General features: G+C 41.1%; 1 protein-coding gene across 5 annotated transcripts in view; it reads right to left on the reverse strand.

Annotated features, from left to right (window-relative positions):
* PIEZO2 (piezo type mechanosensitive ion channel component 2) overlaps nt 1-16,936 on the reverse strand; it is a 450,629-nt gene that overhangs the window by 87,027 nt on the left and 346,666 nt on the right. For all 5 annotated transcript variants that reach the window (XR_009345787.1, XM_059139043.1, XM_059139042.1 and 2 more), the window contains 2 exons: nt 8,329-8,546; nt 6,273-6,433 (listed from right to left, as the gene is read on the reverse strand). Coding sequence is in view for 4 of the 5 variants with exons in the window: in XM_059139043.1 (XP_058995026.1) it covers nt 6,273-6,433; nt 8,329-8,546 (379 nt within the window). In the remaining variant the exon portion in view is untranslated. The remainder of the gene's footprint in view (nt 1-6,272; nt 6,434-8,328; nt 8,547-16,936) is intronic.

A 16,936-nucleotide genomic window follows, 5' to 3' on the forward strand; every position in this document is an offset into this window, starting at 1 on the left:
AGGGAAGTGTGCTGTTTAAGAAGACCACAGAAGCTCTTCAAGGACAAGGAAATGATTGTCAACCTCCAATGTCATAGAGAATCAACTAAAAGGAGGTCTAAATAGCGTCCGTGAGGTGGGAAAACACAGATTTGGAGAAACACCATACTTCGTCCAACATAAACATGGTTGATGGTGGTCTTATCCTTTCCCTGATGGTGGGAGTCTCGTGGAATGTACTTAAAAAACTTACAAAAGGCAAATATCTGGGCCCCAGCCAATATCTGATGAATCAGAATTTCTAGGGAACTAGTTGGTCATCCATGCAGCTCACATGTGTCCAGGTGATTCTTATTATCAAGAAATTTGGGGAAGTAATTTTATGCCATATGCTTTCCTCACCAAACACTTTTCCATAAATTGTCACTTTCTCAATATAAACTTGTAAGGTTTGAGACCACCACCTTGAGAGAGGAGCCCCTGAGAACTGTGGTCCCCGCTGTGTGTTGGCCCAGCGGGCCTCCTCCCTCAGAGCACCCGCAGCCTCAGAGACCGCCTCCACAGTACTTCCCTGCATGACATGCCCCTGTCTTGCACCCACAACCCTCCTGGGAATGTCGCTAATGTGACTTTGGTTTCGTGTACCAGCCATGACCATCAGACTGTGAGCCAAGGCAAGAAATACGGCTTCCATGCCTTTGTGTTAACATCTAGCACAGTATACGCATTCACTTTATTGTAATTTAAGTTTAAGTGCGTGATTAAGGCTAAATGAATGATTAGTGAGACTGAAGATAATAACAAAATGTCAACTGGCATGTAGAGTAAATCTCAAGCTTGCAAAGATGTTTTATTCCTTTCCTTCAGCCAGTAAAACTTTACTGAGCTGACACAGTTGACTGGGTCCCATAGGAGCTGCTCAGGATGCTAGAATAAGGTGCGATCCCTTCCTCAAAGAGTAACCCAGTCTCTCAGAGCTTTCTAGAAATTAGAAACATAGTTGCATATAAAAAAGAGGATAGTATTTTTCATATATATATATTTTTACATATACCATAATTATATATAACATATATAACATAAATTACTATATATAAATAAATATGTATTATAAAAATAGAAATAAATATAAGTAAAAATTGCTATATGTAACAAAAAATATTATAAATAAATAAAATTACTATATATTATAAATAAACATATTATAAATAAATATATAATAAATTTATTTAAACAAATAAATTACCATATATATTATAAATAAACATATATACACATATATGCATGTGTATCCACTATATATATGTGTGTGTGTGTATATATATATATATATATATATATATATATATATATATTTAAAATCTAGGTCCTTCCAAAGTGGTGTCCCTCTGATAAGAGATACTGATGTAAAATGAAGGCCTCTATACTAAATTCCTTCTCATGGGCTCTTCTTCCTCAGACGCCCATGAAGAGAACCTTGTAAAGGTTTAATGTTTGACCCCACAATGACCTGAGAAATGACTCTGAAAGTTTGTGAAAACAAGCAGCCTGCTGATGGCCTTAGATAAGGATGAGGATTTCACTGGGTTTGTTGACTTTGTTCTCATTTTGCCATTTACTGATAGCAATTTTTGAGAAAGGGTATCTTTTGTACCAATCAAAATTAATAAACTATGAATGGAAACATCATTGTGACAGAAGCATCAGTGACAGGCTTCTCTGGTTGAGAATGAGCCAAGCCTTCAAAGCAGAAATTCATAGGTCCACAGTGTTGGGGCTGCTGGTCACAGGTGAACACTGCCCCTGGAATTATGTGGCCTAGCTTCCTTCCTGTCCCCATCCGATGTGAAACCCTGGACACTTGTGTTTGTTTTCAGCCAATAAGATTCAGACATATCATAGCCTGGGTTTGGCACATGGCTCCTTCCAGGAATCAGTGTTTGGCCTTCTTCCCCAACTGTACCCATAAATAGAGAAAGAGTTCAAATAAAACCTTATGAGGCGCCAAGTTAGAACCGATGGAACCAAAACATTCCGAAATGAGGTGCTAGGCCAGCCAGGTAGAAATTTCAAATCAAAATAGTTGACGGGAAACCGTTTAGAGGTCTTTCCAAGCTCTCTGGGAGGGTACAGATGGGTCAAGATGGCGAAGGTGACAGGAGGGAGTGTGAGGAAATTTCTTCATAAGAGGTGCTTCTGTCAGTGCTTGCCCATCACCCTCCCCACCAGACGATGGGGGAGGGAGGAAGGGATGCTATATTCTCTCCCCAAACCCCAAGCAAGGAGCTTCAAGAAGCACCAGACAGAGATGCTAATTTGTGTATTAGGGAGTCTGGACACCGTTGTCCAACTTCGCCCAGAAAGCCCAGCTGTCACGGACTAGGTGACCAGGACAGTAATTGCCTCATTGTGAGACACATACTCTAACAGAGCACAGACTGTGTGAGTGCATCTCTTAGACCTGAAGGGGGAAGAGAGAGCACCAGAGCCATCCTAAGTCCTGCTCCGGGGACATTCGTGCGTGGGGGATGGGACTCCGACAGAAAGGGTCAGGAGGAGCAGATGCTGGGAAACCAGGGGCTAGAGGAGGCCTACGAGAGAAAGGGGAGATTTAATCAGCTCCGGGTCAGTGTGAAGCCATCCTAAGACAGCACACCGCCATTCCCACCTAAGGCTGTGGTCCAGCATGGGAGACCTTGTAATAGCCCTTATTTCACTGGAAGGAGGGACAGGGAGGGAGGCAGTGAAGGAGGTGTGTGTGAGAAAGAAAGAAGCTGCTAGAAGAGGTAAGATATATCTCCACATCACCACATGGTAAGAGATAGAGTGTTGTGTTGGTGTTGTGTTGGTGAGAGAAAGGGGAGTGCTCTTGCACTGTTGGTGGAAATGTAAATGGCTGTAGCCACTGTGGAAAACAGTGTGGAGATTCCTCACAAAGTTAAAAATAGGTTATCTAATTAGCAAGACAGGAACAACATGTGTTGAAGGGGATGTGGAGAAAGGGGAACCCTCTTAGGCTGTTGGTGGGAATGCAAGTTGGTGCAGCCACTTTGGAGAACAGTGTAGAGATTCCTCAAGAAATTAAAAATAGAGCTTCCCTATGACCCTGCCATTGCACTCCTGGGTATTTACCCCAAAGATACAGTATAGTGAAAAGAAGGGCCATCTGTACCCCAGTGTTCATAGCAGCAATGGCCACAGTCACCAAACTGTGGAAAGAACCAAGATGCCCTTCAATGGATGAATGAATAAAGAAGATGTGGACCATATACACTATGGAGTATTATGTCTCCATCAGAAAGGATGAATACCCAACTTTTGTAGCAACATGGATGGGACTGGAAGAGATTATGCTGAGTGAAATAAGTCAAGCAGAAAGAGTCAATTATCATATGGTTTCACTTATTTGTGGAGCATAATAAATAGCATGGAGGACAAGAGGAGTTAGAGAGGAGAAGGGAGTTAGGGGAAGTTAGAAGAGGAGGTGAACCATGAGAAACTATGGACTCTGAAAAACAATCTGAGGGGTTTGAAGCAGCGGGGGGTGGGAGGTTGGGGGAGCAAGATGGTGGGTATTAGAGAGGGCACGGATTCATGCTGAAAATAAAGAAATAAAAATAAAGAAAGAAGAAAGAAAGAAAGATTAAAAAACAAAACAAAACAAGTAAACCTTTGCTATGTAAACCGTCCCCCCCCCCAAATAGGTCCTCTACCCTAGGATCTGGCAATTGTACTGTGAGGTATTCACCCAAAGAATACAAAAACACGAATTCAGAGGGATATGTGCACCCTGATGTTTGTTGCAACGTTATTTACAATGGCCTAATTATAGAAACAAACCAAGTCCCCAGTGACTAATGAATGGATAAGGAAGATGTGGTATTGGAGTATTACTCAGCCATAAGACAATAAAATCTTGCCACTGGCAACAATGTGGTTGGAGATAGAACATATTAGTATACTAAGCAAAGTGAGTCAATCAGAGAAAGACAAATACCATGTGATTTCACTCATCTGTGGAATTTAAGCAACAAAACAACCAAAGGGAAGAAAAAGAAAGAGAGAAAGAGACAAAGCAAGAAACCAACTCTTAACTATAGAGAACACGTGGGGATGGGTGCAGTAGGTGTGGGATGTAAGGAAGGCGCTTGTGATGAGCGCACGGGTGATGTATGGAAGCGCTGAATCACGGTATTGTACACCTGAAACTAATATCGCACTGTGTGTTAGCTAACTGGAATTTAATAAAAACTTAACAAAATAGAAAAACTTCCATCTTCTTGAGAAAAAAAAAAATCAGAGTTTGGTTCTTTTCTGTGACCAGACCAGTCTAACTAATGAAGTAAGATTCTGTTTGCTCTCTGAGGTAACTATAGGACTTTCTATGGGCTGGAAATGATCAGAAAGTTTTGCGTTCAGGGACATGGAGAAAACTTTCTCTGTCAAATACATTTTAAAGGGAACGTAGAGGTTTGAAATGAAGTAATTTTTATGAGGACACCCCACATGTTCTGATTGCTTGATACTGCAGTGACATTAGTAAGAATAGGCCATGAAGGGAAGCCCAGAGACCAAAGTCAGTGCACAGGAGAGAGTTCATGATGTCCAAGGATCAGGCAGGAACTCACCCTTTGGGGCCAGGGAGCCCTCCTGTGGGCGGGATAACAAGATGTGAAATGAGGGTGACGCACTTTGGGCTTAGCTTTCTCACAAGGGGATTCTGGCAGAGGTTAGCAGCAATGGAAGCAGTATTTCTCTAAGGCATGAGTGCCTTATGTGTCTTAAAGTTATAGGTGAAAGAGATGGAATTAGGGAGGAAAATTCTGGAAGTCTACACAATGAATGAATCTGGAGAGGGAAATGGTTGTATGCCATCAAAGGCCTTTTTCCTAATGGTGTAACAGGATGAACAGGTCATGATGCTTTATCTACTCGACAGTCTATGAACAAGACATTCTTGGGACTCATTAAGATGATTTTAACAAATATAAGTCTGCCTTTTATTTAGGATTTGTAAGAAAGGGTTATCATTGAACTCTTCCTTTCTCTTTCTGAACTCCAAAGGATGGATTTCAGATAGTGGATTTTCTGTGCTCTACTCACACTAATTCTCTTCATTTAATGCTGATTCCTGTCATAAAACTGTCTTCTTTGCAACAACTTCTCATGCCATCCAAAGACATCTCTGCATCAGATTTGGTTAACTCTGAAATGGCCTTTGCTTTTTGCAGCCAAATGCCTTCTCTTGCCCTTCTTCATTGCTCTTTAATACTTTATCCTCAAATTCTTTCTGAATTGGTCAATTAATGGCTACAGTTAAAATGCTTACACATCTTTGTCTTCAAGGAATACACATAGTAGGCTTGATTTTAGTTCTAATTAGTGTGTATACTGTTAACAATGGAGAGCATGTCCCTCTCTGCTATAAATCTCACAGGTAGAATAGTTTCTATTTTTTTCCACACCTGGCAGTGATCATGGAGGCATTCCAGATGGTTTGCATGAAGTCGAGAATGTTCTAGTTTAGACTAGGGAGCTCGAATTAAGGTTCATCCTTTGTTACCTACTTGTGGACCTTTTAGGTGTATGGTGGTACGGTTATATGATGTTATTATTTAACTTTTTTAAAAATTAGAGGCAGTGGGTTCCCTACTGAATTTTTAGAAGGCAAAGACTCCTCAAATTGTCACTCAAAACTAGTTCAGGGAAATGAGAAACATGTTTCAATTATCTGCTGAATAAATTGAGAGTTAATATCTTCACAGTCAAGGTCAAAGAACTATGGGCTGAATGGTGGCTCTCCTCCTTCCAGAGGAGAAAACAGAACCACAATATAAGGTTGAAACGTGGTGTCTTGTCTCAAAACATCCAATAATAAACAAGGTGAACTCTGGCACAGATTTTATTAAATTTGAGGGCTGAGTTTACTCCTTGGTAACATAAACTGGAATATTACTGCTTTCCTCAGAGAGATTTTATGCATGGGTAGTACAGAAGGGCAGCCTGCTCTCACACAATTCAACTAAAGACTCTGAAAATAAGTCACCTTTCTGATATGACCAAGCCAATCAGGAACTAAGCCAGAAGCTTCTTTCAGCCCTGCTATCTTTCCCATGTCTCAGGACAACCGTCCTTTGGTTTTCTGCATGTCAAAGCGTACGTGCTGTCTCTAAGTGTTGGTGCTCTAATGTAATGGGGATTTCATTTAAAATAAAATCATAGAGTTGCGAAAGGTAAATGATGATCCGCTGTGGTTTTGTTTGGCCTGAAGACAATAACAAATGTCCACTTGCCTCTTTCACAGAAACCCAGATAATGTATGATGAAACGATTTTGATGATATGCAACTCCAAAATCCACCACACGAACACCTGCAGCTTGTGGAAATATTCCAGGAATTTTAAGAAGAGCACAGTGAGACGGTCAATCACCAGATGCCATTTGTTCCTTAAATCTGCAAAATAGTAAATTCACCCAAGAGCATAAAACATTGTGGGTTGGTTTGTTTGCAGTATTATTTAAAGAAGATCTTGTAACATTCAGATGGGAAGGAGAAGGTGCAAAGTAATAGTAGAGGATGTATTTAACGAATACCAAAATCTGGAGGAAACGTGGTCTAAAGCTCCCATGGCATGATGATTTAGACATGCACTGAGACTCTGAGGGACAAGGTTGCTTTCCTTAAATTTGTTTAATCAGGGTGAAGAAGTATTTTTTGACCTCTTAAAGCTGAGCTATAATTCCCTAATTTCTTGGGAACATTAGGTAGCTGAGTTCCCTTGAAATGACATCTTTCTTGCTTCTGTAAGTTCCAGGGGCTTAAAGAGGGAGTGGATCAAGCTCACCGGTCACCCCAGAAGAATGAGGGCCAAGAATCTCTGTCTCTTTGCAACTGAGAATGAACACTGAGTGTCTGAATGACCCAGTCCCAATTCCCGAAATGTGGTCAGACTCACCCTAATCAAAATTTTTGATCACATTAGTCATTCCCTTCTTTCCACCTTGTGCTAAGTAGTAATACTTTGCAGACTGGGGTCATGCTTCTGTCTATAAGGGCTTTCCTGGTCCATGTGACTGAAAGTCACCATAGAACTATTTTGTGGACCATCATGTTACCACATGTGTAGACAAAAAGTTCACCAGCCCAGACAGGTAAGACCTGAGCCTCTCTTTAAGGAGCTTCTTCTTCACATGGCTGGGGTGGTTGTAGCAGTTATTGTCTTCAGTTCTGAAAGTTTCAGTAAGGTCCCAGTTATTGTGAAAAATGCATATTTACAAAGTGACACAGATAATAGTTGATACAAAGATGTCAGTCATAACCGACCATAATTTAGAGTTGTAGATGGCAAGTGTATGAGGGAGTGCCAGAACAAAGGGCAGTCCACAATTTCTGGGGAGATCCTCTTAGTAAAGCTCAAAACCATCATGAAGTAGTTGAGCAAATCTTAGTCCTAAGTCCTGGGTCCCATCGAGCTTGGTTCTCCTTCATCCTGAGGAATAACCATTACTTAGACATGGAAAGGGCCATTCTGGGTCCCTCTAAGGATCTTCTGAGATGAGGGGGTAAAAGGGACCAGGTTTGGGGGAATTTGCCTTTGGGAGGGATCTTCATCCTTGTGCCTTTTCATTTTCTAATCCTTTAAAGCACAGAACCCTGGAACAGACTAAGCGTTCTGCCTTCTCTGCTCTGTTAGATAATGCGTCCTGGTCACCACATACATCTGGTTCTCGTCAAGCCCCATTAAACATTACCTCAAATCTATGAAGAACAACAGAAAAAAGAGCCCAAAGAATAAAGAGGGGGAAAACCTAAGCTGACAAGACAACAAAAAATCCTCTACGAGTTGGCTTGATACGATAATTATCCCATCGCTCCTTTGTTCCTCCAGTTCCCAGGTCCTGAAACAATTGGACCGAATTACAAGTATGTTCTTAATTACCAGTTCCCTGGGGAAGTTCCAGACTGGTTTCTTTGAGAATGCGTTTGAAAAGGCCCTGTCTAGAACCTTCTGAAATTCTACACAGCTGCCTGCCTCTGCTGCTGGTAGGAAACATCCCCAACTGAAGACACAGGTAGGAGCTACACCCACCCTGGGCCTGGTGGGGACACCTCTGGCAGATCAGGAGACGAAAGTCAGTCATCTGCTCTCTTCTCCTACCTCAGATTCACAAGGAAATGATGGGAGCAATTGGAACCACAATGTTGTAGCTATAGCAACTAAAAGACCGCACCCCAACTTTTACTTCATGGACTGGATCAAATCTCTATCCATTGGGAATGTGTCTGTTTCATTCACTGAGTCTGTCAGGCAGGATTTTCTAAGCAGCTACTGGTAGTGGGCAGGTTACCTGAAGTCTCTTCCTCCTCATCCTCCTCTTCCTCTTCCTCCTCTTCTTCCTCCTCCTCCTCGCTGTCTTTCCCAAGCTCAGCCTTCTCAGCCTTATAAGGGCATCCCTCTGATTTGTCGTCCCCAGGCTCGGCCAGCTTCCGGATGTCCGGCTTCTCCAGGATGGCAGTCAGATTCATCATGGCGAGGTCCGGAAGGCTTCCTTCAGGGTGGGCCAGTCTGTTGGCAGAGAGCAGCTGAGTCAGGGGAGGAAAGAGCGCCAGGAGAGATTGGAGTTGAGGGGGCAAGTAAAAGGAGGATAAGTAAAATAAAAATCAGTGCAGGTACACAGGCCTTGCAATGTGGGGTTGTTAGCATCTTGTCACTTTTTTTTTTTTTTTTAAGCTCTTTCTAAAAACAAACTGTAAACTCAGTTAGGTCTTGTTAGCTTTTCCAATTCAGGTTCTAGTGATTAGTCACTATTGAGAGCTATCGACACCTAAACTTGACATTTTTCCCAGAGGAGAAAATGGTCAGAGTTTAGGATGTAGAAGCATGAAATGACAATCGTGTAGAGCAAGCATTTCATGGCTTCACGGGGGACTTACTCATTTTGGTGGATTGGTAATTTTTTCTTGATGCTGCTCAAAGTAATTGAAATAGAAAGGAAAAAGAGGAGATGAGAACAGAAGAATTATAAGGAATGTCAGAGATCACACATCATGCTACATATCATCCACTATCGCATTCCTGTATGCGGATGCAGTGGTCCTAACGCCAAGAGCATTCCAAGATGGCGTCAGTAGCGTGCTTTGGCTATGAACCCTAGGCTTGGCCACTGAGTTGAGAGTGGGCAGGATTGCAGGTCATAAAGGTGGAGAACGGAGAGACAACAGAGGCAAATCACATCATGCTTTTTAAGGAATGCAGCCAACCATCCCGCAAGAATCCAGTCATTCACACTCCAAATAGGTTTTTAAAAATATATATATATTCTTAAATAACATGTAATCACAATCAACCTTTTGCACAGACTTATCCCACTCTGCCGTCATCTAAATCATAGGCAGTGGAAGCAAAATGCTTTCGGGAGTAAGAAGTCAGTATCACGTGCCGGCCCGTGGGCACCAAGGTTGACTGAGGGACTAGCCATCTTTGGGACACAGGGTGTGACAGCCCGGGTGAGGCATGGGGACACAGTTTCACCGAGCCTGGACAGCACCAGGGGCATTCCAGCTTATTTCGTGTTAGACAGTAACAAGTATCATCTTCCTCCTACATTGTTAAAAAGTATCTTTTTTTACTCATAGCCAATTTGAAGAAACATCTGTGGGCAGTAAGGAAATATCATGGAATCATCTATTGGAAATACTGATAATCTTCTCCATTTGTAATAATAAATTTCATTTGTAATAATATATTTCAGCCTAGTTATAACAGGAAGGACAATTAATAATGTTATCCTATCTGTATAATTGTGGGCTCCAAGTATATTATTTAATCTTTCTGAAATTCATCTTTTTTTCTATAAAATCAGTAAGTTTGACTAGATAAAAATCTACACTTCCTTACAACTCACTGATTTTATATTTGAAACACACCTGTGATGCTGGGAACCTATTGCAATGACTCAGCATTGTCTTTAGACTTTCCGAACCTTTATCATTCAAAAGTAATTCCTCTTAACAGGGTGCCAAGCAGGTAAATTATAGGGTGCAGAAACATTTTGTGAATTGAAGAAAGACAAAATGTCCTGAGGATGTTCCCACATTGGTGGAGGGAGTTATGATGACGTACCCCCTTCTTATTTTCCAAAGCTAGTCAATCCACTCTCCTGTCCTTGGGGAAGTCCCCCCAACTCCTGAAACTTCAATACCACATTTTCACACCAGCACTGCGCATCAAATTCAGGGGTCATATGCGCTGTTCTTGTTTTGCTGGGACTTGGCATATGAAATGGTGTTAAATGTAGAAGCAGTCAGTTGTCACACAATTGTCAATATTTATATGTTCTCTGCAGCACTGGTAGCAGGTGCATTTTATAAGTGAAAAGATACTTCTCATTATGACATTTGGTGGAGGGATGACCATCTTGGAGTGCACTTTTCCCCTCTACATCAATACTGCCATGACTTTGCACTGACAAGAAAAAAACTTGCCAGGGATTAGAGTTAATCAGTGGAATGAAACTTACAGAGATGAGGCTGTTTCTGCAGCTGTCACTCTGGGTATGTAACAAATAGCCCTCAAGCAAAGAGGCCCCCAGATTGTCTTGCCATAGGTGGGACATATTGAGGGGAGATTAGGGAATGAAGGAATCAAAGAAAAACACTGGAGTAAACCTAGTGGAAGTATGTCTAGAAGATTGACTTCAGAAACTCATAACAGTCCACAAGAGATCGAGGACTAGATAATGCTGGGGAGAGAAAAGAACATAGTATCTGCATCTGAACCAATTATCTGTGTATTTCTGTCTAACACGATCCTTAGGAGGAAACAGGGCATGTAATTCCTGGATGCCTCCTGGAGCAGTCTAACATCAGGAGCTCGTAACGGATGACAGAGAAAGAAGGGAAACCTGTATTGGGCTGTCATTTACTTGACTGTAGGAGTCTGTTAACTGAGAAATTGCATGAGATAATCTGTGTTCATAAAATGTGTACAGATGAAAATATTTTTAATGCCTGATTGGGGTTTACAATTTTAAAAAGGACACCTACGTAAAGCCTTTCATTTTTCTTCCTTTTTTTTAATAGCAGTTTTTTGAAGGTAATACAAAATAATGTTAAAGCACGCTCATTGGAATCAGAAAGACTCAGAATCAAGCCTCAACTAGACAACTATTAGCTAGATGATTTAGAAAAACTCCCTACCCTGTCTCCCAAGTCTCAGTCCATTGATCCGCGAAATGGAGTAATAGCTACTACCTCACAGAATGCTGGGAAAAGTAAGGTGATTTCTGTTAAGTTCTTAACACAGTGCTTAGTACACAGAAAATATTTTTAAAATAACCATCTGCTCATGATAGATCTTCACGTACCGCTTTTGTTCATTTGCATCATGAGAAGGCAGAGTTAGAAATATACCTATGCAAGGAACCTCACCACACTGGACAAGGGCTCATCTTGGACTCTAACTCTGTCATCAGCACATTGTTAACTGAACTTGTATATTACAATGGCCATTCAGAAGAAAAAGCGCCAACGTTTCTTCCTTGGAAGTCTGTCCCCCCTACTCTCAACCTTCTGTGCTCTCTGCTGACTGCCCTCTACCTACCTTTGCTGAGGCTGGGCTGCTGCACAGGTGGGGCTGTCGGCCCAATGTGGAGTTCATGGGCAGAACCAGTCCCCAGTTTGCCATAGTGAACAGCTGGACTGAATCTCTTGGAAAGCCTAAGTACCTCAATGTAGATACTCCCCCTCTCCCCTGCCCCCAGTCAACTTTCAAATGGGATCCTTGTTTTCCAAAACGTAAATGAGTAACCATGCTCCCCGAAACTTACAATACCTACAATACTGGTAACGGGGTGCCGATCCTCATGTGCAAGTTATATAATCAGCATTTGACGGAGATTTAAACTGGATTCTCCGAGAACTCCCTCCCCCACTTCCTTAAATCCCACTTTTTGCATGCCTTCCCACCCCCCCCACCCCCACTGTGGAGTTCATTTTCTATTCTTTTGCATCGTTTTTATCCACACCTATAACTTCCTTGCCTTGCTTTTATGATGCTCCAGGCTTGGAGCTGTAATCTTGTCACTGACTGACTGTTTCTCCTGTTGCATTCTAACGAAGCAGGTGATGTTCTTCTTCCTGTGTCGTCATTCACTCTTTCCTTCTGCACCCACAGCTTTCTTTAAACTGTCCTCAATGCATGCATCTCTCCATTTGTATCTACATAATTTTATTCTAATGATGGTTCTGGGGACTCTTCCTTTGAGGGCAGAAAGCCAGTCTTAACGCTCCTGGGCTCCCTTGAAAAGTGTAGCACTGGACTTGGTGTACAATGTGACTCACTGAATATTTGGCCAATGGCTTCTAGGCACTGGTTGGGCATTTTTATTTGAAACAGAAGAAACAAATTATGTTACATGGATAGTTGAAGAGGCTTAATTCTGTATTAGGAACTGACTTTGAGTCAATATCTGAAACCACATATTAAGGTAGTTTCTGTGAAAGAAAATGGGAAGTCTACCATTACAAAAACTCAGTCTAAATTCTATTCATTTTTATGACTACTCTAATTTGGAATATTTGGCAATGTAAAGTGCATCCACCCTATTCATTAGACTATTAGAGGAAAGAGGTGTATTGCAAATTTCTGGTGTTTATAATTGGTATTTAAATAATCTTTATACTGCTTAAGATTATTTTCTAGAATGCATACACACTTTTAGAAGTGCTCACAGATGAGCACTTGATTAGTAAGTTTAATATCATATCTTAAATGTGTGTGGTAGTAATTCCCTCTGAAAAAAATATACTTGACAGGTTTGGGTATGATGGCTCTAGTTTCTGCATTTAAGACAGAAATGACCGTTACTTCTTTTAAAACATTCTAATTCATTCTGTTTAAGAATTCAGTTGGAACTTCCCCACAAGGATTTGTATCAACAAAATTTTAACCAGTCATCCACTGTCCTCACCATCCCCACCTCATACCTTGTTAAGTCATGTCTAAATTTTAATCAACCCAGAAGCTGAAAGTAGGCATGTCTTCTCTTTCATCCAGACCTCACATTTACAAACACATTATTCTCCTTATGAAATAACACTGAACATACAAAGAAGAAATTATGGGAGAAAGCTTCCTTAATAAAAGGATTGACTTACTATTTTCATCAAGACTAGGTCCTGTTCAAAATTGGACATGCTTTACAAACAGCCTTTCAGAAGAGCAGTGAGAGAAGAGTTTATCCGGTAACATCCTCCCTGGGGAGTAACTATGGCCTGTCTTAATATGAAAAGGAAAGATTCCACTGCAAAGAAGACAGTCCTAACAGTGGAATATTTTGAGTTTTTAATTATTTTAGGTAGATTTTGATCATTCTAAGAATTCCTGAGCATATTCCCTGGCCTTGTGACTTGGGTTAATAAAGATAGGCTTTTTCTCAAGAGGGAAGTCCTAGACATCTGGAACCATAACTTGTATCAGCCCCTACTGTTGGAGCACATCAAACCAACTTCTGCCTTCTAAGGTAGGTCCCAGCCATCTCCTCATATAGCAGATGGTAAATCCTTTATGGGAAGAGATAGAGAGAGAGATAGAGAGAGACAGAGATGGATGGACAAGGGAAGAGAGGGAGAAGGATGGATGGGGAGGTATAAGAGTAGAGGGGAGTGAGGGGGGGAAGGAGGGGAGAAGGTGGAGAGAGATTGAAAGAGAAGCTCCTTATGTTTGAAGAGATGACGTTTCAATAGTTGCTCAAGATCCCCAGCTAGTGTCTATCAGCTAAAAACCCGAGGTTGACTCCTCTCTCTCAGGATGTCAACAAGAATGGCTCCCCAAGGAACCAGCCAGTCTTCATCCCTCTTTCTTCAGCGATCTGCACAGTGATGCATTAATGTTTCACCCTTCTTTCTAGAAGTTTTGGCTCCCAAGGTTTGCTATGTGGTTGTCAGCCTTGGAATTTTACATAGGAGAAAAGCGAATGGAATAGAAAACCAACAGATCTTTCAAATATTTAATTTGTTCATTGGCTTTCTTGTAAAATACGTGTTTTTATGACCTACATCACTGGCTTTACTACAAATAAGATAAAGTTATAGGAGTGGCTCTTTTAATTCACCTATTTAATAAGGTCAGGGTAGCTTTAGGAAATTAGATCTCCAAAGACCTTTTCTCTGTACTCTTAGGGAAGTTGAGAATAACTCTGCAGACAACACTATCAAATCTTACTCTTTATTATGTGTGGTCATTTGCATGTTTTATCTCCCCAGCTGAGGGATAAGGCTCTAAGGCAGGGCCTTGACCCAGGGTCCATCTTTGCATCTTTTATGAAATCTGGTGACCTAAAAGATCTTTCTTCAATACGCTGATCTTTTAAGTCAAGGTATATTTGTAGAAATCGATGTCTTAATTTTCTTTTAACCATACATTATTGTGACTATTATCACTTTATTCAGGAAACATCTACCGAGGGTCAACAGATGGGTGAGGCCCTGAGGTAAAGTGATACATGGACACAGGGTGAATTATTAATACAGGGACTCCGGCCGAGGAGCTGATGCCTCTGGCAAGGGAGATAAGACAGGCAAGCAGACAGTGTCAGAAGGCAGCAGTGATGAAGTGCTGTGGAAATTCAGAGGAAGGGCAGATTCTTCGTAGCAGGGAAAGTTGGCATTTGTGGGCAGGTTTGTGGCGGAGGCGGTTCTTGAGCTGAGCTCTCAGTCACGTGTCCAAGAGAGCGACGATGAGCTCTCAGGCCATCGTTGGACTAATTGACCAAAGAATGAAATTAATGGGGCATCTGTTTGAACCAAGCCCAAAGGCTGAGCACCAGCTGAAGACCCTTGGCAACCTCCAAGTCCACTTGCAGCACCATTCGGGATAGATACCAAATGGTCTGGTTGGCAGACTACATCCATGAGCATACCTGAAGACCACTGTCCCCTATCTGATGACATCATTTTTCATTTACAAAACAGCAAAGTGTTTAACACACCACAAGACCATTAGAAAAAAAAAAAAAACAAACAAGAGAGAAAACATTGACATACCCACCTATTTATTATTAGATAAACGCGCCCATTGACTTTGGCATGGCTACGAGGTGAGAGATGAAAGCCCAAGGTGGCGTAGGGATGGGGCGACAGGTGGGAGAGAGAAAGAGGAGACCGTTAGAGAGGAAAGACGCAGACTGTCTCGCAAGCTTTAAGGCGTCAGGTGCTCATCGATACTCCCGTGCACGAAGAGGAGTCAGGGCAGCAAGACTCAGGAGAAAGGAGAAGTTAGATATATTCAGGAAAAAAATGCTTGAAGGTAACAAGTCGCTCCATTCGTCTCGTCCCTCCCCTCAACACACTTGACTAAAGATTGGTAATGTTTAAATTTTCAGAGCACAGTTATCAAATAGGAGACAACCTAAAAGATGAATTCTTGCTCCTTCCCCCAAATTAAAAAAAAAGAAAGAAATCTTCCTAAGTAACCATAGGCCACATAGTATTCTTTAAGTTTTCTAAGACTGAAGTTAAAAAAAAAGTCATTTTGTTTCTCTGTGCACTGGAACATGTTCTAAAACAAAACACGGATCAATTGCAGGGATGGCTACTTAATGACATGATGAATATTTCATACATTATCATATATATATGTTACCATAGACTGTAGTTATGTTCTAATAGTATATATCTTATCAAGATAAGTAAAATAATATTCCTGAGAACACCTGCTTAGAAATAATAATAGTTTTTTTTTCTATTATCATGTACATCCAAACATTTTCCATAGTGTCAACTTCATCACTTCTCTAAGGTTAAACACAGTAAAGTCTTCCTCAGACGCAAGTGACATTTGCCTACACAACCTATGTGTGCACAAAAACACAGCACACACAAATGGTGGACAAAATGGGAAAACAGCAGCTGGATATTTACAGAAACCACGGTACTGGAATCAATGTTAAGGAATACAATGAATTAATTATTCCCAATTTGTGGGCCAAGTTTTGGAAAACATTTACTAAGGAGGTGGGAGCAGAGAAGGCAAAGCATGCCAGTCAATCCCAACTCTGTAAATATTCTTTCTTTTCATCATTTTGATCTCAATGTGGTCATTTATTACGGCTCCAGGGACAAAAAATACTGTTAGTAAGGAAAACACTAGAATGGGAACAAGTTAGTCAAAAAGATGGGATGTGTATCCTACGTTCAGAGTTAAAAATTGGGGACCTTTATATTACACTGTTGCAGGAAATTCCAAAACATGGAACTTGAGTTTGACCTGAGATTTGAACCCTTTAAGGCCTAGAAAACTGTTTTTTTGAAGACTGAAAATGAAAAACCATGTTCCTAACCTCTTTAGGTAGCTGGTCTTTTATAGCCTCTCATCACTCTACGTTTTCTTGGAAAAGTAACTGCTTAAGGCATGCTTGGGGTTAAACCATGGCCACGAGGAAGGCAAGCGATGACCGCAAATGGCTACAAATAATTTAGATCTTTCTTTTCTTGTCATGGTATGGAGGGTGAGGGCTGTGCGTGGAGCAGCCATGGAAACAGGGAGAAATTACCTCCACGTGAGACTGTAGTCCTTTCCAGAACCTACATAATTAAATAATGTTCTACATGCTTCCAGGGAGCTCTGAGGATCAAATTCCATTTTCACATACCCTAGGTCTCAAAAATTGTGATTCCTTTGGGCTTGTACAATCCTTGTTGAGCTGCATGGTCTTCTGCAAAACTGTGGTCCTGAGAATCTCAATTTTCCTGAAAAACTGTAACCCGTATCTCTATCTGATTGTGTGACATTAGATTCAAAGACATGATAATAAAAACAAGGGCAGGAAAAAAGCGCCTACATCCTGGAGGAATTCTGAATAAGAAGAAAATAGAGATCCAAGGCAAGAAAGGCATTTAGAAGAAAAAAAAAAATTAAAGGCATCATTAGCTATCGCCAAACATGCAAATATCCTT

Source organism: Mustela lutreola, chromosome 11 (assembly GCF_030435805.1).
Source record: "Mustela lutreola isolate mMusLut2 chromosome 11, mMusLut2.pri, whole genome shotgun sequence".
Lineage (NCBI taxonomy): Eukaryota > Metazoa > Chordata > Mammalia > Carnivora > Mustelidae > Mustela > Mustela lutreola.